The sequence below is a fragment of the Panulirus ornatus genome, chromosome 59 (assembly GCF_036320965.1).
Source record: "Panulirus ornatus isolate Po-2019 chromosome 59, ASM3632096v1, whole genome shotgun sequence".
NCBI classification, from domain to species: domain Eukaryota; kingdom Metazoa; phylum Arthropoda; class Malacostraca; order Decapoda; family Palinuridae; genus Panulirus; species Panulirus ornatus.
In genome coordinates this window covers 11,049,896-11,073,348 of record NC_092282.1, presented here as the reverse complement: position 1 = coordinate 11,073,348, position 23,453 = coordinate 11,049,896, and the positions used below count along the sequence as shown (strand labels likewise).

Sequence of the window (23,453 nt, the reverse complement as noted above, 5' to 3'; positions counted from 1 at the left end):
AGCCTAGCCCGCTTGCCTCTGTATTAAGTACATTGTACTTAGAGCTTAGCATGCAAACTACCAATTTCTCAAAAAAAAAAAAAACTAAAAAAAACGTTGCTCAGAATAGTTCACATGAGCACTGTCAGTACTCTAAATTTTATCAAACATCAGCTTAGTCCGCTTAACGAACGGCATTTCTACACAAGGATTTGTTGAATTAACCCGACCTACCTATCTTCACACACCCACACAAGCTGTCCCTCATTGATTCATAATATCTGGCAAAGTTGTAGAATGCTAGTCTTAAAGATTATCGAAATAATTTAGGAAGTGGCATTCCATCGTCATTTCTTAAAAAGTCGATCTCATTTTCAGTTTGGGAACTAGTTAATTTATGACCTAGTTCAGTAATTTTTATAAATCATTACGAGAATCATCGCAAAACAATTACTGAAAATCTGGATGCTGTTTTAATAGTTTCATTCTTAAAAGACTTTTATTTTTCTTGGTCCTCTCTTTAAAGACAACTCAAGCAGTATGTAAAAATCACAGTGTAAAACAATGAAGCGGGGAAAAGATATGCACCAAAAAATCAGAAAAAAAAAATTGCGAACTAGTTACTAGATTTTGGAGGTTACATTCAAATTACTATCGCTCATGACCTAAGACTGTGAAGCCATGTGAATACGGGAAATCGTCTACTATGTTCCCTCAGTATCCTTTATCCCTTATTACATAAGTGCAAAACAAGCGAGGGGAACGTGAAAACCTCTCTAGCCGCCTAGCTAGCGCCCTCCGTGCGTCAGTCAGTGACGTCAATGGCACGAAATGACGAGCATATTTGTAAACAGCGTAAAATGCGTCTTTAGGTAATCTAACCTTCCTTAGTTTAAAGCAGGTATATACCGTCCCGGTTTTAAACAACTATATATATATATATATATATATATATATATATATATATATATATGTATATATGTATATATATATATATATATATATATATATATATATATATATATATATATATATATATATAAAGAGTCTAGTTCTTGTCGTCACTGGTTACGTGTAAAGATGACCCAGGTTAATATTTTTTTTTGACAGAAGATAAATTTTGAGATATAATAAATCTGATAAATTTTTTTTCGACTAACCTAATGGAACTAACCTCATACTAACTAACCTAACATCCCCCTCCCGGTCTAACCTAACCCTTACGCAAACTAAAGAAACCCAGTTTACGCCACCCCTCTTTAAACAAACCTGGACGGCAGATATTCCGACATTATAACGTAAACCTTTAAACTTTTGTTCTAACAATCTCGTATTTTTAAAGGTGAAGATAAATGAAAGAGAAGCGTAACAGCAAGCCGGTTAGCGAAGGAACGAACCCATAACAATAGGGGAATGTATTGTTAACAGTGGAGGAACGTAAAATATCAGGAAAATGTATTACTACCACTACAGTCATGGGTAGCAGCGAAGAAATTTACCATTACCTCTAAGGAAGTTTACAGGAAAACAGAGAATCGCGAACCTGCTGGTAACAATGGCGCAGTGAAAATACTGAATACAGTGACAAAACTGAAAAATCGAACTATCAACTCAGAAAAAGCATATTGACACGAGTATTGACATGAAAGAGGGCCTTGCTGATGACGCTGAGGGACAATAATGGCAATGATCATGGATAATTATGACACTACAGTAAGGTACTGTAACTATTGCTAATGGATTGAGTCGATGAAATTATAAGGATCATTGCAACACTTGATACAGAATGTGCAGGCAGGTCTAACAAACTGGCAACTTAAAGGGAGGTACTAGTAATCCTGGATGATGTTACTCATAACACTACGAAACATTCAAGCAATATTAGCGGAAAGGTACTGAAAATAAGGTTGAAAGGTTCTGGCAATACTGGAGAGACGTACCGATATTCAAAAGGACACTACCAACACGAAGAATGTACTCAAATCACTAAAGTACTTATAACACGCCTGAAATGTTCTGGCGATTTTGGGTGGTGGTATTAACACCACTGGAACAAGATGACTGATTAGCAGTGATACGCTTTTGTAGTAATGAGTGGTACTGTCAACATTTGAGGAAATTCCTGATAACAGTGAAATGTTCCAATAATAATGGAGGGAGGTGCTGATAAGAAGGTACTGGCAACAGTAAAGGAACATACGAACATGGATCTATTTACAGACCATAGGAACGTCCTAGTAAAACTGGATGATGGTCATTCCATAGCACGCGAAAAGTTTAACAGGAAATACCAAAATTGTATGGATACAGAAACAACAAGCTTTCCTTCGGTACTAAAAGAAAGTAAGAGAAACGCTGTACGATAGTATAGAAATCGGAAAATTGTAATGAATAAGGAGGCGAATTATCATAACATCGAATATATTGGCACACAGCACAGGTAGCAAGCCTGATGGCACTGTCTTTACTGGGGAAATGCATTACTAGTAAAGATACAATACACTCGGCACAGGAGCAACTATTTAACATGCACTTCTTGATAGGGAGAAGAGTATTGCCATCCGAAATTGATTTTTATAGATCAAAGACATGACACAATGACCTTGTAATTGGCTAAAGAGTACTGATTGGCATTATGCTGTGGACATCAGACTGCATTTTTTTAAATGAACACTACACGACTGCTGCATGTTTTGAAATCACAATGTGCAATAAGTTGAATAAGTATGAAAAAGTAACTAAAACTACGTGGAGAAAGATCAGAACATTTGAAGTTGCCGAAGTGATGCAATCGTGTTTTGGTATTCAAGTTCCGTGTGCTCACGGTGACTTGCATCATGTGTTCTAATATATGCCCTATATATGCCAGTACTATGATTAATGTTCTAATATATGCCCTACATATGCCAATACTATGAATATATTTCATATTTGCTTGTAGCGCTGCCTACTTCCTATCGCCTTGTAATAGCACGAATCTGAACCAACTTCAAACTTATTTTGATGTTAAAGGAACAAAATATTTATTGTTTAATTTCAATACGAGTTGTTTGCTTGATTTCTGTCTGCATATGAGGAGGCACAGTTAAGGAAATCAACCAATGATCAGAAAATCATTGATTGTTGAGAGAGAGTAGTGGTGTAAATAATGCTTGGGCGTGAGGAAAAGAAAAGGTCAAAAGGTCTGGAGTTGCCTCAGGTTGGTCAGGAATGCTAACTGGTACAAACTATTTAAAGTCGCTAGCAATGGACACTGTCTGTGCCTCTATTTCTTCAGGATCACCATAAATAAATAACTTCAGGCAATGAAGTTTATGTATAAAAATTAAGAGTCAAATAGGTCGGGATTATTAGCTTGAGCACGGTTGCCAGTAGGTTGCAAAGGATGAAAGTCTAAAGGAAAATTAATAGCTTGAACAAGATTAGATCATATAACAGTTGTTATTAATATGGTAAGCGGGAGAAGGATGAACCGATTGGATGCACGTCATTCCTGTGGACAGCACACAAGAATGAATGGGGAAACATAAAAACGCGTAAATTATGGATGTAGAAAAACTGAACTTTAGGCAAATGACGTGTGGGTCTAAAAATTGAAGGTGAAAATTAATTTCAGTAATTCAAATTTAAATGAAATATACTTTGTAATATTAAGCTTTATCATGAATAAGGAACTTAAATGGCATAGAACGATTATAGACTTCTTTACTAAATAATTACATCACAAATTCGAGAGCATTAAAACGTTGAATATTTGAAGAAAATGTTTCAAATATATACATCAATAAAAAGTAGAATGTTACAAATAGTGACATAATGAGTATCTAAAAATCCATAAATCGAGAGCGTATTTCAACATTCTAAGGTATCTGCTACCCACGTTTCACTTTCAGTTACTCTACGTTAAGTTTCTCATATTGTTTTGTAATCATTAATTTACAATTATACCACGAGCTTAGTATTAATATATCAATTCAAATGTCGAAAGTAATCACGACTAGCAATTACAATTAATATTCTTAATGAAAATCAAGTCCGATTAGCAGACTTCCATCAGTTTTATTGTGCACGAATTGTGACACTGCTAGTATGAAAAAAAAGGGCTGAGCCGTTCACACTTGATATCAAGAATATTCATGCATTAACGTCTGCCAGTAACAACAGGACAAGACAGGCAAACCTGGTGTGCTGTTACTGAATAATTAAGGCACTATTATAACACTTATCTTGCAGGCACACAAGACGTAAGCCGTAGAAAGCGGGATATGGTGAGGAAGGAAGCGGTCAGTCCACTAGCATTTTCGAGAAAAAAAAAAAACTAGATGTAGTGGTAGGTGTTGCCGCGGTACAGAGGTAAAGGGATAGGCAAAACACGGTCACAGCGCTGCCATACTAAACACAGGTTACCTTGAGGAAACATGGAGGCCACCGTAGGGAGCACCCAACACCGTCTTTTCTACCGGTTTCCAGACACAAAGAACACTATTGGGGGGGGGGGTCTACAGGATAGGTGTTGCACTACCAGGTTAAGGGTTGTGAAAGGATTGTAAGAGGAACACAGGGTAAGAGTTCCCTACAGTGTGGAGGACAACTCCGCATGCACGGATGTTTCCCTCCATCACCATCACAACCAGAAGCTCAACAAGTGCGTGGCGCGTGCCGCTGTCGGACGTATGAGGAAATTCATTCATGTAACCAGCATCCCCTCTTATATCTCTTCTATGAATATATTCATTGTCGTTATGTGTATTTATTTACGTTTTTTGATTGGGTATCAATCAGGGAATGGATAGATGAATGACTGACTAATGTCAGGGCACTTAAGATATATTCCAAGATAATGTCATGACAACACTGCTCGTTTCCTTGCACTGTTACCATAGGGACAAAAGTTGATTTTCTCTCCAATGTGTGCTCTTAAACAGGTAATTCACAATGTCAGTATCCAATTTACCTCAATTTTTGCATATTTGTTGATTATGGACATCGTGGAAAGTAAGACATGAACATCACATCTTTGTGGGATGGATGTTTCCCAGAATCTTTGAGACCCTGGCAACACTGCTCTCGTCTGATCAATAACAATCAGGGTTCTGGTGAGGTGTTTTGCCATTGGTCCATTAATGTCATGCTCGCTAAGGTATTATTGGTCCACAAAGAATCCTGGAGAAAAGATCAATATGTACCGCTGGATATGAGGTCGAGAAAATTCTTCCTATAAGGAAATGAACGGATCCTTTTTCCCCCCCTACATGATCGACATGAACGCCTGTTTCATATCATTGCTTGAAAAGCCAGATGAAATCACAGACAATTTGTACTCATAAGAACTATTACAGATTACTCAGACGTCATGCCGTATTGACTCCCTTTTTTTTTTTTCCAACGAGAAGAAAAACTGCAGGTTCTAGGTGCTTTAAAGCTTTTGACCCTGTTGCTTCAAGGTGACATCAAGCCACACCCTGCCTACACTACAAAAACGAAAAATTATTTTCAGCATTGTTCATTCTCGTCGTGATTTATGGTGGGAATATTGATTCGTACAGTTAGGAAAATTGCGCATAGAGTATGAAACGGAAAATGCATTTTGGGTTATTCTTTATTTTACAATGTAAGGTCATAAGATATAAGTATCAGATGTCGAAATATATCTCATGCATAGTCCATACTATTGCCATAACATCATCTGTCATGCGAAGATATTTAGATTTCTTCCTTGGGAAAACTCATTTTCCATGTTACTTATGATAGTGAAAACATTTGTCCTGCCTGGTCCCACCTTACGCTGCTGCTGCGTTATTCCTCAGTGTTCTTGAACGTGTCTTTTATCAGCCCCTCTAGCCATCTAGTTTGCATCGTATGAACTAAATCTCTTCAATTACATTCATTGTTAGTCATAATTTGTGTGATGTATATTGACATACAGACATCGATCATTCCTCAGACATTACCTGATGCCCATTAACTCCCTGAAACATTCACTGAATCTATTCATCTCTACCGCGACCAACTTTGCAGTCCTACGAAAGCTCTACGTCTACTAACCTCTCATTTGTTGTGAGTTCTATAGATCACTGCCTCGTTTCATTGGGCATGAGACTTTCCAAAGTCTTGCCAGATTCTCATATATCTTTCGAGGTCTACTTCCAGCGCTGTTTCTTAGCATTACTTGAATGAAATTTACTTTTGTCAGACTTCATGGAAATCGCTCCCAAATGTATAGCTTTGTCATAACTTATAGTTCTTCCCCATAAAGATTAGCACTAAGCATTTGGTGTTTAACTTTCTCACAGAAAGGAACCTTACTCTTACAGAAAACTTCATAAACGCCAGCCCGTGAGCGAAACATAAGAAGAAGAAGTAGAGGTTATGGCAAACTTACCATAAAAAGAAATGACAAGACGTGGTCGGTTGGAGAGACATGAGAAGGTAAATAGTTCCAAAGTTCAGTATTGTTAAGGTAAGGCACCAGATACAACAGCAGTCCATGTTTGGGTCGTCAGCTGTTACTCATTTATCATGTGCCGCACTTCCTTACCAAGTACCACGAGATCAGGCTAATGGTGGTGGGAAGTATCCATTTCTCGGTAGTCTAAACCGAGCACATAGGTTCCGAATCCTGGTTGCGGCGGGCGGCCCACAGGCAATCCAGCTATTCATCCACCCCTAAGGATTTGTCGATCAAATGGGTGCCTGGCTCAGACTAGGATATATAGATAGCGTTGAATACCCTTGATTAGGTCCTCAGCTGCCCTTGCCATTTCAGGTTCGATTCTTTTCAAACAATATGCTTGGAAATGTTCTGAGGTAAAGCTCTAGGATCTAACCAGCCGGTAGAAGCAAACAATAGTTTTTGCTTCGTTATTCAAACGTGTGGTCAGGTCAGTGGTATGTGATTCATCGCGATTTAATGATATCCATGTATCGGCGGATCTTGAAAGTTATTTAAGTGGGGTTCATGACGGTGTGGGTATGGGTACGGTCTCTTTCCACGTGTGGAAATATATCTAGAAAATATTGGCAAACATGGCTTCATCTGGTGCTGTCTGAAACATAAGCCAAGCTTCAGAAATTTATCTACTGAAGGTAAATTACACCAGTTTAGTTCATATGAAAGCTTAAAGATTTTTTTTTAGAGTAAGAAGTTTGATAAACATTCTCATGTGATGAGCAACTGCTGAAGGAATGCAAATTACAATCTGCTACACGCGAACTAAATCCAACAAATGATTTCGGGCCCTCCCGTCGAGTTGTTCTTAGTCCTTCCTTGGCTTATCTTTGACAAATGTATTATAACCATATATATGTATATATATATATATATATATATATATATATATATATATATATATATATATATATATATATATATAGGGAATATCCTCACCTGGCCCCCTTCTCTGTTTCCTCTTTTGGGGATAGGGGAGAAAGAATAATTCCCTGCGTGTCGTAGAAGGCGACTAAAAGGGGAGGGAGCGGGGGGCTGGAAATCCTCCCCTCTCGTTTTTTTTTTTTTTTTCAATTTTCCAAAAGAAGAAACAGAGAAGGGGGCCAGGTGAGAATATTCCCTCAAAGGCCCAGTCCTCTGTTCTTAACGCTACCTTGCTAACGCGGGAAATGGCAAATAGTTTAAAAGAAAGAAATATATATATATATATATATATATATATATATATATATATATATATATATATATTGGAAATCATCACAATTTTGCGCGTGATCATGTATATTCCTATGAGTCCACGGGGAAAACTTATCGTGTTTCATTTTCCCCATGGACTAATAGGATTATATATATATATATATATATATATATATATATATATATATATATATATATATATATATATATATATATATTTTTTTTTTTTTTTTTTTTTTCCAAAAGAAGGAACAGAGGGGGCCAGGTGAGGATATTCCAAAAAAGGCCCAGTCCTCTGTTCTTAACGCTACCTCGCTATCGCGGGAAATGGCGAATAGTATGAAAAAAAAAAAAAAAATATATATATATATATATATATATATATATATATATATATATATATATATATATATATATATGAAATCATACAAGCTTAACGCATTTGCAGAATTCTGAGATTTTCAGCATAAAAAGCAGTTTTGGAAGATCAGGAAAACACATACTTAAAGAACGACGTGACGCGCGTTCTGTCACCATGTCTGCTGATTACTTGTGGGAGCATCTTTGTACATTTGTTATCGGTACCGAGTACATATGCTTCCCAGGAAAGTGTCATAACAAAAGCGGAAACACTATATCATCCCTCAAAGAATTTGTATGTTTATCATGATAAACACACATGTCTACTCAAGAGCCTGCCAGGATTGGAAATCCTACAAGCAATAATGATTTATAATGGAAGTCATATCTCATTATCAGCCTCTCTCCCCAGATACCGGGCCTTGGGTTAAGGAAACAAAAGTAGAAATCTTATTTTCGGAGTCCATTTAGACTTCCGGGATCTCCCAAACTATCGGGCCTTGAGATCTGCATCCCGTCCCATAATTGATATTCCATGGTGGGGTTATGGTACAATGGCTGCCCTATTCCTTAAACCGAGATGATCGTTCAGGAGCCTGAACGATCCTATTATTTGTGAAAGTTTTGGGGCTATAATGTCATGAGGCACCTATGGAACGCAGGAGACGAAGCGTTCTATCCCTTTTACGATTCTGGTTGAGATAACCGACGATTAGAAGGTTGGTTGTACACTCTTTTTGTCTGCTAAGGTTATTAAGGCTGTGAACCTCACGCCATGTAGATCAACCAACCGAAAAACAAAAAAATTAACGTGTTAAGGACGATTGGCAAGGACTTTATAATTCTCTCTAGGCCACCCATGGACGATTGGCGAGGACCTTATAAATTCTCGCTAAGCCACATAAGGACGATCTACGAGGACCTTGTAAATTCTCGCTAAGCACATATGTGGCCCTTGACGAATAGATTCGCCCCCACGGGAGCAGAAGCCACAGAGCTGCCGGCCGCACGACATACCCTTGTAAGCCCCTCTTGCATGACGTCATGACCACACAGGATCCGCCTACCAGTACACACATTACAGGTTGGCAGCTGTGACTACAGTCCTCCGCACCAAACTACCACTCTCTTGGTCTCCAAGTTTTCCCCTGGGTGCAAATCATTATGACGAGGAGGCATACATGAATATCGAACATTTTAAAGACTCGAGGCAAAATATCAATTCCCACGCCTACTTTTTTTTTTTTTAAAGAAAATTCGAAATTGTGTTTGTATTGAGAATGGAAGTTCTTGTGTTATGTACGGTAGATTGTTATTAGCTTCATTTGTTATCAGTATGTACTGCTTACATGATCCACAGCAATTATATTTTCATTTTTGTTACGATCTATTAGATTTATGTTTTGATAGTCAAATATAGCATTTTGCAAATTCTCTGTCACCTCCCCCGTAAGCACTTGACAACATACTTCCACTGATTACGGGCTGACATATGACTTGTCTCTGAGTTGGAGATATGAAAATTTTTCAAGATCCGATTTGTCTTCAGAAATTGAATCAGAATGGGAATGACTCAACCACAGATCAGAAGAAAAGGTTGTCTCACTGGAAATGGAGTAATAGGCTTCTATTGCTACAGCACTGATATCTGCAATATTATCAGAGACAGAGGCATCACTAGGGGAGAGACATATCTACCCAAGGGAAGTAGAATTTTTTTTTTTTTAGCAAGTTAATCAGGTCACTGCTGGTAAAAAAAAAAAAGTGCCTCTGTTTACGGTTACAATGTCATGCTGGAGGATGATGAGGTGCTGTTGATTGAGCTGCAGGCACAAGAGGATGATTAGGTGAAGTAATCATAGGCCACATTGTGTAGTCACAGTGTTAAGGGAGTGGTCGTAGTGGTCTGAAATATGGTTAGGATGCTTAGAAATTTGCTCCCAATTATTTAGAATGGTTAACGTTGGGCTTCAATCGTCCTACCTTCTGTACGGGAGATGTTCAACCATTTTCTATGGTGTTCGGTGAAGTCTTTACCAGAGGACATCAGCCTAAGAGGATGTCATGGCAGGAATGAGATAAACGAAGAAAAAAGTAATACGTATAGAGTTAGAAGAACAGCAGGCGAAACAAAGAAAATTAGTGGAAGTGGAAAACAGTAACCAGGTGACGTCAAAGTTTGGAGATTGAAAGTCTTGATGGTGTGCAACAAGTGCCCTGGTATTGGAATAAACACAGATTCCTTCTGTGAAACGAAATCATGTGTTCAGGTTGGAGGTGATGTGAAAGGGTTTAGTGAAATAATTAAAGACCTGCTGGGCCTCCGACAGAAGTAAGCCATGAGAGGGGGTACTAGTCGATGATGTTCTAAAGATATTTTGTTGCTGGATAGACCACGAATGTTAGTGAGATGAATGGGAGAATAGTCGGTTTTATTAAAGAGGCAAATATCATGTGGCAAAGGGACTGCACTGGCATTGATTAAGTTCTCCCGGTCTTTGACAGCAGAGACGGGTGGGAATTCGGAAATTCGGACATAGCTTTTGCATTTGTTTTCATAAATGCTTATTGTGTGTGACACTGTTGTACTTTTCTCGCTGATTTTTCCCTCATAAACTTATAGTTTGCCTTGTGTCGTCGGGGCATATTATGAAGATGATTTAGATTGTGAGGTTGTGGATGATGTCCAGAGTTGTAGATAGCTGCCATATGGTACGTCACTCTGAAGTTGTACTTTTTGACCTGTGCAGTTTATTTTTCCAGTTTTTCTGTCTCAGAAGTTGGTCGTTAACTTTGTAAATTGATTTGTAAATAGTATCCTATTCATAATGTAGTTTGATCCATCATGACAAACTTTGTCAAAAGCCTGGGACACATTAGAATAATGCACTGTTCCCTGTTTTGCATTGCCAGCGGTATTTCTTCATAACTGCACCTCCTTTGTTTGTAATTGTTGTAAATATCTTGCTCTTACTTTTTTTTTTTTGTTGAAGTTGGGAGCATATCTCCCTTCACTGGTTGTTTGTCATCCATTCTTTGTATCATCCTCTTCCAGGAACTTGGCTTATATTCGAGTCACTATTTATGAAGTTGATGAATTGACTTTTTTCACATCGTATGATTAAGTGCAGATATCTTTTGGTTATTGTATACCGATGGCAATATCAGGTATTTAAACTCGAGCGGTTTGGCAAGTAGCATCATAGTGTGCGCGCGCCACAGAAGTGGGTCTCCATAAACTATGGTTATTCTGCTCGCCTTCTTTTATTCACCAGCGTTACCTTACAAATTCGGGCAGGAAATGCTTCAGATGCTCTAGTACGCTACTTAGGTTAACAAACAAAAACGTAGATAACCTTATTTCGTATGCAGATACCCACTATTTATAAAGACACGAAAACTTTAGCTTTCAATGCGTCATTTGTTATATAAATTCGCAAAACCTATACTGTTCAATCAGCATAATCATTAGTTTTCATTTTCTTTTTTTTTTTTCAAACGGGTTGTAAGTGGTTGAACGATGAAAATTATTTGAGAATTCCCTATAACTGAAGATGGCCATAGTCCCAGACCAATTATTCTCATACAACGTACCATTAAACGAATTTCTCTTAATTAGTATGAGATAGGTTACATTAGATGTGCATGCCGAACTTTTAAGAATATTTTGATAAATATTTACTATTAGTTATGTAATCTAATTTAACCTAGACACGCACAGGTGATGACAGCTGGAATGCAAAACACGATTAGGTGATGAAGGCTGGAACGCAAAACACGCTTAGGTGATGGAAGGTGGAATGGTAAATATATGGGTAATTTCATAATCAACATCATGACTGTTCACAGATAAAAATGTTGTACCACAAGATAGCTCGATTACCATATCAAAAACTGCACGATCATTATTGCATGATATTTAGATACACATGCTGCGCTTGCGTGGTTGAAGCAACCGAAAATATTTTAGATACAGTGAGATGAACTCAATCTAACTAAAACCTTGCTTTTATAATGAAAGTCTGATTAATCAAACTAAGTAGGGGAGGGCTATATATAGTGTATGTCATCATATTCGAAACGTGAGAGAACTGAGTGCGACGACATCTAGCCGACCGTTCTTGCCTTACCATTATGTTCCAATACTCGTGGTTAATGCTTCACTGAAAGTGATTCCTAGATACACTGTCTTCTACTTATGGTCATGCAGATATTTTGTAGTAATCACGTAGATTATCTAAGTAGATTAAAAACGCCCACATTATTGACAGTATATTTTCGAGAAGTGTGTAGTTACGAACACCTTCAGTCATGCAGAATATTTTTCAAAGATGAGTAACTGGTACTGCATACAGACAATATGACACCGACTTATTTAGAAAGGAAAAGCTGAGAATGGTTCGGAATTAGAAACATTAAATATCGATCAAATAGGTTTTGGGGAAAAATAAGTTATATTGAAAAGGGAGACAGCAGAGTATTACAATGGAAAAGAAAACAGCAATATATATATATATATATATATATATATATATATATATATATATATATATATATATATATATATATATATATATTATCTAAAGGTTTTATTTTAGAGAAATTATGAAAAGTTCGAAGATATTTTGATTACATAATGTTTTACATTATTGCTCTTAAATATTCGTCATAAACACTTTAATAAATGTTCAGCATTGCTTAAATATCGTGAGCCAAACATTTTATCACAACATTCTGTGAGCCGGTTTTAAATATCCCGCTTGTATTTGTGTACTCTCAAAAATCAGCTAGAGGTAGTTGCTACTTCACAAATCTATATGATGAACAAAATATATCCCCATTTTCCGTACATACTAAATTTCGATTACCGATCACAATGAGCGGTAAATTTTCTTTATAAATTTACAAACATCGTTAATTATTAAGTGTTTCTTTATTTGGAAAACATTACAGGTGATATTATTGGAACACCACCATCATATTGACTTTGGGTGGGACGGTCGATGAGTCATACAGATATGTCAACTGTGCGGGGAAATGTATTTTAACCCATGATTCCACCAGCTCCATAGGAAAGAACTTTGTGTGTTTAATTTTGTGTACACGATAACATCATGGCGGACAGGAAAGCAGAATTAGAGCGGAAAAAGGCCAAGTTAATGGCCTTAAGAGAAGAGAAAGAGAGGAGAAAACGAGAGAAGGAACAAAAAGAGGTAAGTTTAGGCATGAAAATAAGTAAATCTAGTGCTTCACAAGCTAGTAAACTAACATGACATAGTGTGAGCAGTGAATGCGCCAAATTTGCAGTGCTTTTTGAGAGAATATAGGAAGGGTTAAGTCTTCGTATGCTGGAAAGAATCATTCTAGGAAGGGCCGTTGGCTTGTCAGTCGGCTGAGGATGCTTCCGCCTTATTTCAACCGTCACATCGGAAAATAGTGGAATATAAATTATAATAACCAGCGTGGCAATGCTCATACGTAATTTAGATGAGGTCAGTCGCAGTGTCACTCTTGAATATTTTTCGGGAGAGTGTTTTTTTTCTGGTGTTCATGGGTGAAATGGAGCCGATGGGTGTGACAGAATACTGTCGACTTGCTCTGTAGACTATCGGCACATTGCCACTGTGAGAGACTATATACACATCCTTGGATTGGGTGGTTAAGATGATTATCGCTGTGTTACTTGTACACAAACAGAACTCTGGAGCTGTAACAGATTAATAAAAGATGTTTTGGGGCTTGTACACCTGATGGGGCGCATACTGCTTGTAACTATTTTGATTACATTAAATGACACTGACTTTTATTTGTACTGAGGATCTGGAGAATGATAAGTGAATTTTTATTTCATTCACTCAATTTTAACATTCATCTCACTCAAGGTGTGAAAAGTATGTGTCTGTAAAACAGTAGTTTAGTTCCACTACAGATTTGGCACAGGAATATGAGTGATTTTTTTTTTTTTGCATGATACTTTACTATGTACATAATAAAATGAGAATTGTTGAGCATGATGTAGATTCCTTTTTTGATAATTGTTTAGAATATTCTGTATAGCACTTTCCTTTAGATACTGTGTTCTGTGGTGCTTGTATGCCAGTGGCTTGTAGAGAATTCATGGACAGTTGTAGAATAGGATTTGGACCATTATGTTTTATTTAATGATATAATACATGGCCATAAAGGTTATGTATATTGTGAAAAATGGGTTAATTAGTGTAGAAGTGGATAATGCATATGATAAATACCAGTGCTATAATATGCAATATTATAAAGGGTAATGTATCAGAAAGTGAATGTTTGTGTGTGTGCTTGTTGATAGATTTTGAAAGTGGTACCAATGGATTTCTAACATTCTTTACAGTTGATATAGTGCGTGTTTGTACCTCTAACACCTCAAACTCCCACAATTTCAAGTCCTCTCAATGTAGGCGGGATTGTGAATTAGAAGGAGATTGTACTATCAGTTCATCACAATGTCAGTGTGAACTGGAGGGATTCCTATGGGATCTCAGAGTTATTTGTAAACGTCTTCATTCTATGCATGAGGAAACTTGCAAGTGACTGTCATGCAGACAGCCAAATTCAAGCCTCCTCTGGTTGCTTGTTTAGATTCTTTACTTATATATTTAGATTGTAAATTAATATACAAACGATTAAAATCTGTATAGAACTTGCATAACCTACTTTAGTTAGTTAAACAGTTTTTAAAGCATTTGTTTTCCCTTGCCCATGATGTTATCATAGCGGATATGCCGCATTTTCTTAATATACCACTACATTGTGGGCAACCAGTTATAGTTTAATTGATGGATGAGGAGGAAGGCAGCTAAAATGTCTGGGACCTGAAATAACTGCTATAGTTCAAAACATATGTAAGCTCATTTAAGCACAGCCTTCAAAAACTTTTACGATGAAATGCCTGAAGAAATGCTTCTGATCACATAATCAACCATTAAATGTTGATTCTTTGATGGAAAAAATAGCTTTCATCATTAACAAGAAATATAATTCCCATTGTGTGGGATGTAGCGATCTATAAAAATATTTTATTTCATGTACATATGAAACCAAAATAGCTGTGAACAAAGTTTTCAGCTTCTGTATGGAAGGAACCCACTTGTATTTATAGAAGTGTCATGGCTTGTTAAAAAATGCAGGTTACTTCCTTTTTTGTTGTGCTTTGTTAATGTTTTTTTCCTCTTGATGCCAGTGCTGCAACCACTAGCTTTGAAAATGAAAAAATTTAGCCGTAATGATACATCTGTTGACTATGTAGATTGACATTGGGCTTTATATTGGCTATGCATTTTCATGAGTGTGAATGATATATTTCTAATTTTAGGACAAAATTGAATGGGAAGGTAATTCTTGATTGCTAGGTAAGTTAGGTGAGGCTTATGTAGTTTCTGTTGATTTTGCATTGGTTTCTTTCCCACTTTACATTGATCAACCTCATGGTTTCCTTGATATACTATTATCACCTTTAGTGATGTTCAGTAAGAAAGTTAGGTAAATTGGCCCTTTGCCAGTATTTCTGTAGTTGCAGTAAATTTGATCAAGTACCAAAACAAAAAGTAGTAATTTAGAAACCTTTTTTTATGAGCTAAGATAGACTTACCAATTTCCTCTGTGATAAACATGAAGTTGTTATATTGTTGTCATACAACTCGGCAATAATGTTAGATGAAGTTTTGCTCTGTGTTCATTTTGAATGTGCAACGTCATTCTTAGATTTATGAACTGTTCTTATTAATGATTAGGAAAGTGTGATCATAATTTTTAGTGAAGGCTGGGCTAAAGGTCCAGGGACAGGCCCTCTGATTGTGGTTGGTTAAGGCTTATTAGTTTGACAGTATTAATCCAGTACACTCTACACTAAAGATGTTGATGTAAGTGAGCTCTCTGACAACTTTTGCTGGACATTGTGAAAGTGAATTTTTCTCATCATTCATCAGAGGTAATATTTGCTTCAATCTTGTAAATTCATTGGTTAAGCATCCACATTCTAATAGCTTTGAATATTGGGTAATTTTATGAGGTAGTGATGTTTATGGGACAGAATGAAAATGGTGAAATGTGATTTAGATCATCAGTTTTTATTATAAGGAATAAAGTAAGTCAGCAGTGGTTAGGGTTATGAAGATCAGGGAAATTGCGGAATTACCGTCAAGGTGAAATATTTTCCAAGAATCATCAGAACCTATAAAATGTCATCCAACTACCCAGAGTAACCATGCATTGTAATAGAAATATACTGGCATTAATGTGGTCAGCTGCTGGACTGGTACTTGTATGTATGTATGTGAGAGCAGTTGTGTTCATTCATAGAAGTTTTGTATAATTTGATGAGTTGATTGAGAGTAGATTTAAATGTCAGCTGTTAGGGGAAGTTAGCTAAGATTTCTTAGGATTGTTGATTAATTTTTGCATTTGTGTCACATACTTTATTAACCCCACATATTCCCTGATCTTCATAACCCTCACCAGCTCTGTATCACCTTAATTGATATCATATAGTGAGGTACAATGCTCCGAATCATTCTCTGTTACTCTTATTTTGTATGATTCTCTAAACATTACCTTGTCGTTGCAAAATAATACTCACTATCTAATAGGGTGGCATAGCTAAACTGATTAATTATATACATTTTGATGAAGCATTTAAAAAAGCTTTATGGTTGGGAAAAATCAATTGATAAAGCATGCAAAATGAATAATAGTGTGGGAATAAAGCAAGCAGAAGGAAGGTAAATAATATGGCATAATACAATATATATAACTCATTGGTACTGATATAGCATTGGAATAACCAGATCACAATAACTGAAAGTATGGTAGTGTTTTACTTTATGTATTCCTGCCTCTGTATTAAGTGTGGGATCGAAGATTTTTTTTTATGGAATGGTTGAATTTATTGCATAGATTAAAGTACGACTGGGAGAGTGTGACTAACTCTGTAACTTAAGATTAGTCCCTAGTTGGGAAGGCTATGAAGATCAGGATAAGTGTGGGCTAACATAAGATTAGTTACAACACTTTAATGAATCAACAGAACCTATGAAAACCTCCCTAACCTCCCCTATTAGTCAAAAATTTTCTTATTTTTGATGTTTTCTTGAAAAATATGTGATTTTTCGTCTTGTGTGCTTACTAATAAGCCTTATATGTATTTGCATGTGGTTCTTATTTTGTTCTGCATATCATCACATGCAACCACATGTGGTGAACATTCTTAACCTTGTGGTGGAATGAAGTACATGACAATGCTGTTAGTATATTTCTATTCCATCATCGAAAATTAAGTTGAATATCTACTCTAGTTGAAGTTATGTGAGTTTACATTGGGTCCATTGATTTTCTACTAGTATTTCGCCTAGTTTCCTAACCCACAATATCCCATATCTTTATTGTCGGCCCCACTAATGACCTCTTGTTGTAGATTCAAGGAAATGATCCTACTTACATTTCCCTGGTCTTTATTTCTTCTCTCATTTAGAATCCATTCATTGAAAATGGGATATCCCAAGTTCATATGGCTATTTAAAGTGAAAATGAATGAACCCCACACATTCATACATTGTTTTATATTCTTGTACAACACAAATTTATACACTTTTTTGTGACAGTTTTACCCTAACAGAATGGGAGATAAATGATACAAAAGTAAATTTCAGCATCCTTGTCATGGATAAGTGGCTACACTACTGATAATATAGATAACAATGGAAGTGTTGCCACCATGGGATCTTTAATATATGTTTTTCAAACCATGCATATTTGTCAGTTTTCCCTTACTGTTATATTGAATTTTATTTTCCCATCCTCTAATCATTATTGCCAGCATATTATGTATATATTTTTTTTATTGTACTTATTCACTATCTCCCGCATTTGCAAGGAAATAGATGAAAGAATGGCCCAACCCACCCACATACACATGTATATACATAAACGCCCACACACACACATATACATACCTATACATTTCAACATATACATACATATACATACACAGACATATACATCTATACACATGTACACACTCATACTTGCTGCCCCCATCCATTCCCATCGCCAGACTGCCACACATGAAACGGCATCCCCCTCCATTCCCGTCGCCAAACTGCTACACATGAAATGGCACCCCCCTTACCCGAGCACACGTGAGTTAGTGCCAGGAAAAGACAACAAACGCCACGTTCATTCACACTCAGTCTCGAGCTGTCATGTGTAATTCACCGAAACCACAGCTCCCTTTCCACATCCATGCACCACAAAACTTTCCGTGGTTTACCCCAGACGCTTCACATGCCCTGGTTCAATCCATTGACAGCATGTCGACCCCGATATACCACATCTTTCCAATTCACTCCATTCCTTGCACGCCTCTCACTCTCCTGTATTTTCAGGCCCTGATCGCTGAAAATCTTTTTCACTCCATTCTTCCACCTCCAATTTGGTCTCCCACTTCTCCTCGTTCCCTCCACCTCTGACACATACATCCTTTTTGTCAATCTTTCCTCACTCATTCTCTTCATGTGGCCAAACCATTTCAATACACCGTCTTCTGCTCTCGCACCCACACTTTTTTTTTATTACCCTTTCATTACTTACTTGATCAAACCACCTCACACCACATATTGTCCTCAAACTTTTCATTTCCAGAGGTAGAGGGAATGAGGAGAAGTGGGAGACCAAATTGGAGGTGGAAGGATGGAGTGAAAAAGATTTTCAGCGATCAGGGCCTGAGCATACAGGAGGTTGAAGGGCGTGCAACTTTCTCCTTTTGCTCACTTTTCCAAACACATACTCCAACTTCTGCACTTTCTCACTTGAATTTGCCACTAGTGCTGTTTCATCAGCAAACAACACCTGACTTTTCTCAGGCCCCCCATATCCCCCACAAAATGCGTACCTGCCCCTCTCTCCAGGACTCATGGATTTACCTCCTTCACCACTCCATCCATAAACAAATTAAGCAGCCATGGCAACACCAAACACCTACTCTGTAGACTATCCGGGAACCACTCACCCTCCCTTCTACCTGCTTGCGCACATGCCTTACACTTCATAAAACCACCTTACAGCTTTGAATCAAAAAGCTTTACTCCCACACCATATTTTCATAACCTTCCAGAAATCATCTCTTATCATCTCAGTCATATGCTTTCTCTGATCCATAAATGCCATATCCAAATCCCTCTTGTTTCTGTAAGCACTTCCCTCACATGTTCTTTAAAGCAAATACCTGATCCACACATCCTCTTCCACTCCTGATGCTACATTGTTCCTTCCCAATGTGATGCTCTTTGTATGCCACCACCCTCTCACTCATCACTCATTCAACTTACCAGGTACACTCTGCAGACTTATACCTCTGTGATTAGGACACTCACCTTTGTCTCCCTTTCCTCTATACAGTGGCACTGCACTATATATGCATTCCGCTAGTCCTCAGGCATCTCTCCACAATCCATGCATATGTTAAGAATCATAACTAATGAATCAACAACACATTCATGCCCTTAAGTGGGAAAGAAGGGTGTGCAATTATGTTATCAGCTGGAGTAATGTAGGGTGTTACAGACCATGGATGGAATTGATCAAGAGAAGTTTGGGTCAAAGGAAAGTTTGAAATTGTGTAGTATGCTTGGATATGTGTATATGCACCTGTGAATGCAAAGACTGCGAGTTAAGGATGAAATGAAGTGTTTCCATAGAAATTTGAAAGACTGTAGAAATGAGTTTGAAAAGGAGGAAAAAGTTGTTGTAATGGGTGATGTGACTGCAGAGGTGAGCTATAGTGAAATTGGTGAGATAGTTGTTAAATGGAGTGTGCTTGGAGTAAATGAGAATGGAAGTTATTTAGTGGATGTATGTGCTTAGAGGGAGTTGTTCCTTGCAAACATGTTTTTTCAGTGCAAGATGATCCACAAATGTACATGAATGAGAACTGATGGAAGAGAACAAAAGGATTTCAGCAGATGAAAGGTTGAGAGTGGTTGTGCTAGTACGGATGCAAGAGTTGTGAGAGGATTCTTTGGAGATTTTGACCATTCTGCAGTTCTTATGGACGTGAGGATCAGGAAGAAGTGGAGTTATATTGTAAGGAAGAATGGAGAGGTAATGTTGGTGAGAAGATGAATCAGAAAGAATGCAAGGAGGAATGCAAAATGTGGTTGATAGAAAGTTTAGGTGAAAGTGCAGTAAATGTAGGGATACAGCCATGTGTGAATGAGGAATGTAATGTTCAAAGACTGTTAGAGATTGTATAATTAGTAGTTGATACAAGGTTGTGAGATATCAAAGTGGAAATGCATTATGGATGGATGAGATTAGAAATGCTGTGGAAGAGAAGAAAAATGCATGTAGTAGATTGCCCAAAAGGAATGTTTCAGTGGATGATTAGCAAAGGAGTAGGGAAGAATATAAGATATGTAAGTGGAATGTTAAAAAGTGATAGGGGAAAGCAAGTAAAGGGAAGATGATTATTTTCAAGGAAGTTGAGTGAAAAGTGAATGAGAAATAAGACATACTGGAAAGAGGTGTAAAAATTAGAGGTGGATGTAATTGTGGAAATGTAAATGTGAGAATTAAGGAAGGGGAGTTGCTGAATCAAAAAGATAGAAGAGTAATTTGAAGAACTGGTTTTGGTGCATTACACATGACTGTAAGGGAATGAATTTGAGCAAATGAGACCTTTTCTTCAATTCTTCATAGCACTACCTCACAAACGTGGGAAACAAGTTAGTTTGAAGAAACGAAAGAAAAGTATGTTTAAGACAAATTTCATTCCAGATAATATTCTGTAAACATGCCTGAATGGTTTATGTGGTCTAATTTTTCGTGTTACCTTTGTTTTGTGTATGGTTTTTACTTAGACTGCAGCTGCTATTATTGCAATGATGTCTAAATCATCTACAGTAAAGGGTGCTCCTATACCATCCATTTAATTTCATAACTTTTGCTGTTTTAAACTACCCTATTCCTCCTATACAGTATTTATCATTATCCTTGTCTTTCTATTTTTTCATCTCTTACCGGTCCACTTCAGTCAAAGTCTGTATCTTTAATTAATAGAAAAACACAGACTTTTACAAAAGGGACAGAAAAGTGTGCTCATTTCCTTACTTTACCCCATACCACTCTCATCTAAACTGTATAAGGACTAACTGATCCCAGCCACAACCCTCTCTACTGAGTTCGCCAAAGCTAATTCTCCAGTCCTAGATTAGTAGATCCTGTCCCCAAGTATACATAGCATTCTGACCATAGGTGTCCCTGTTATAATTGAATGGTCCGTTTCTCTCTGAGGGTGCTTATCCAGCAGGCATTTGACACCCATTTCACTGATAGCTACACCCTCCCAACCCTTCTCGAGGCAAAATACCTCGTGATGGGACAGACGAATCAGATAGTGTTGTTGGCATATTTTCAGTTATAACATTTAAAACTTGTTACAATCAGAATTTCTCTGGTTATAGAGCTAATCAGTCTCTTCGATCTTGGTGCTGGGAGAAGGGTTAATGAGATAATGAGCTTCTCATTATTGATGACATAGCTTAAGTTCAAACCATGAGCAATCTGTGCAAAAATGAGAGGAGTAAGTTTTAAAGTAACCCAGTTTTAATTTCTTAATGGAAAAATGCATTTAATAGATTTATGCCCTGTTAAAATAGAGAGAATATGTAGGGTTCGCTAGACTTTTTTCGGTAAGGAAGCTGAAAACCTCTCAGCTAAGAACTCATCCAGGATTGAGACGTTTTGCTGGCCCAACCTGGTCTGTATGGTAGAACCCATGATGTTAGGAAAGTGGACTCCTTCATAGCCTTTCTGATGAACCCCAGAGGAGTTCAGCAAAAGAAATGTTTGTCATTCCCCCAACACATTCATTATACAATACCTTACTCAGGCTGTCGAGGATGGCGGGACATTAGCATGGTGATAGTTATGTTTTCTTTAGTATTATTATTATTATTATTATTATTATTATTATTATTATTATTATTATTAATGGTAGTTGAGGTGGTTTCATTTATTATTGCTACTGTTTAATCGCACCTTTATCTGTAGTAGCACTATCGTTAATTTTACACATTTTAATTGTAGATACGTTGTTGGTTAGTGTAGCTCATGGAAAGGAATGAGGTGTTGAAAACAGTGGCCTGTTCTCAGTATTCATGCAATGTCTTTGGTTTACCATTTACTTTGTTCAGGTATACTGTAGTCATTGTATCTTTTACTTTACCTCATCTTTTTTTGAGATGTGTTATTGTCCATTCAAGGAAAATGGCAAAAACCTGAATTTCTTTTCTGGTTTTGTCTCATTTCCCGTTATTCATGTTACCCTAGATCAAAGTGTTGTCAATAACTCAAGTTGTCTGTTTTCTTGAACAGTTTTGCCCTCAAGATGGATATAAAAGATTAATGAATGCATTTTTTTTTGTCGTGGTTGTGTTTTCAAATAGCTTAGGCATGATTGGCACTAAGTCTAGTCAGTTTTTTGTTCATCGCAGATCATGTGATAGTTGTATTGAAATGTACCACTTTTAGAAAATATTTATTGAGAGAATGAATGTATATATAGCTTTGGAACGGACAAACAAAAAGCGTCAAGTGGGATGCGCTAAAATGTTACTCCTAAGGCACATAGCGTCAACACATTCTTCCAAGTTGCCGTAAAAATTGGAAAGCGAGACTAAAAATCCTCAGAATAGGCATTCCGTTAGTCAACAAGTCCTGCACTTCATGGATTAAAAATAACATCTAGGTCACGAGTTTTCCCCGCAAACCTGGTAAGACAGTTCCTGTCACCTAATTCGCAGACCAACGAATATCAACGTAATAAATACCCTCAACAGCAGAAACTGTGTGCTTGCAGGCGGGATTTACATGATTGAAACAAGTTAACTTATAAGTAAATGTATTCAGAACAGTGATAGACACTAATACAAATGGCGATTTGCACTATAATATTTGCATAACTAGCACCGAATCTATAGGGTTTACATGCTAATAAATAAACATATAAATGCTAGAATGATATGTAAAAATTCAATTGATTTGGGATGAATATAGAAATGCCAGTATATATGATCTACTGCGGTTCACATTGGTTGCCATGTACCAGTATGTAATGACATCCGAGAACGGACTATCATTGACCAAGATCCTCGTGCCAGATTCCAAGTCCTGGCGTATCTTTATACACACGCGCACGTACATCATTAAGAATAATATATTGTTCCATTGCTTTACTAGAATAAGATTTGATATTTTCCAACAAAGATTTGTTAAAACTTGAGCGAAACATTGGTGTTCCTATATATAAGGGTGTTTAGAATCTTAGAACTATCATATTTGATCACTTGTTTAGGATTTTTTACTTTCATGTTTATATCACTCCCACTCCCCCCGTATTAAAAAAGTAAAGGCCCTGAATTCTTGCCTGACTCATGACCGAAGA

At 37.1% G+C, this 23,453-nt stretch overlaps 1 protein-coding gene across 15 annotated transcripts in view; it reads left to right on the top strand.

Annotated features, from left to right (window-relative positions):
• Positions 1-12,957: 12,957 nt before the first annotated feature.
• LOC139767302 (cytoplasmic dynein 1 intermediate chain-like) overlaps positions 12,958-23,453 on the top strand; it is a 120,094-nt gene continuing 109,598 nt past the window's right edge. For 13 of the 15 annotated variants that reach the window (XM_071696563.1, XM_071696562.1, XM_071696559.1 and 10 more), the window contains exon 1: positions 12,958-13,197. In XM_071696563.1, coding sequence (XP_071552664.1) covers positions 13,099-13,197 — 99 coding nt within the window. In that variant the 5' untranslated portion in view covers positions 12,958-13,098. Of the gene's footprint in view, positions 13,198-13,437; positions 13,477-23,453 lie in introns of those variants that run through there. The other 2 variants (XM_071696555.1, XM_071696544.1) reach the window with 1 other exon arrangement.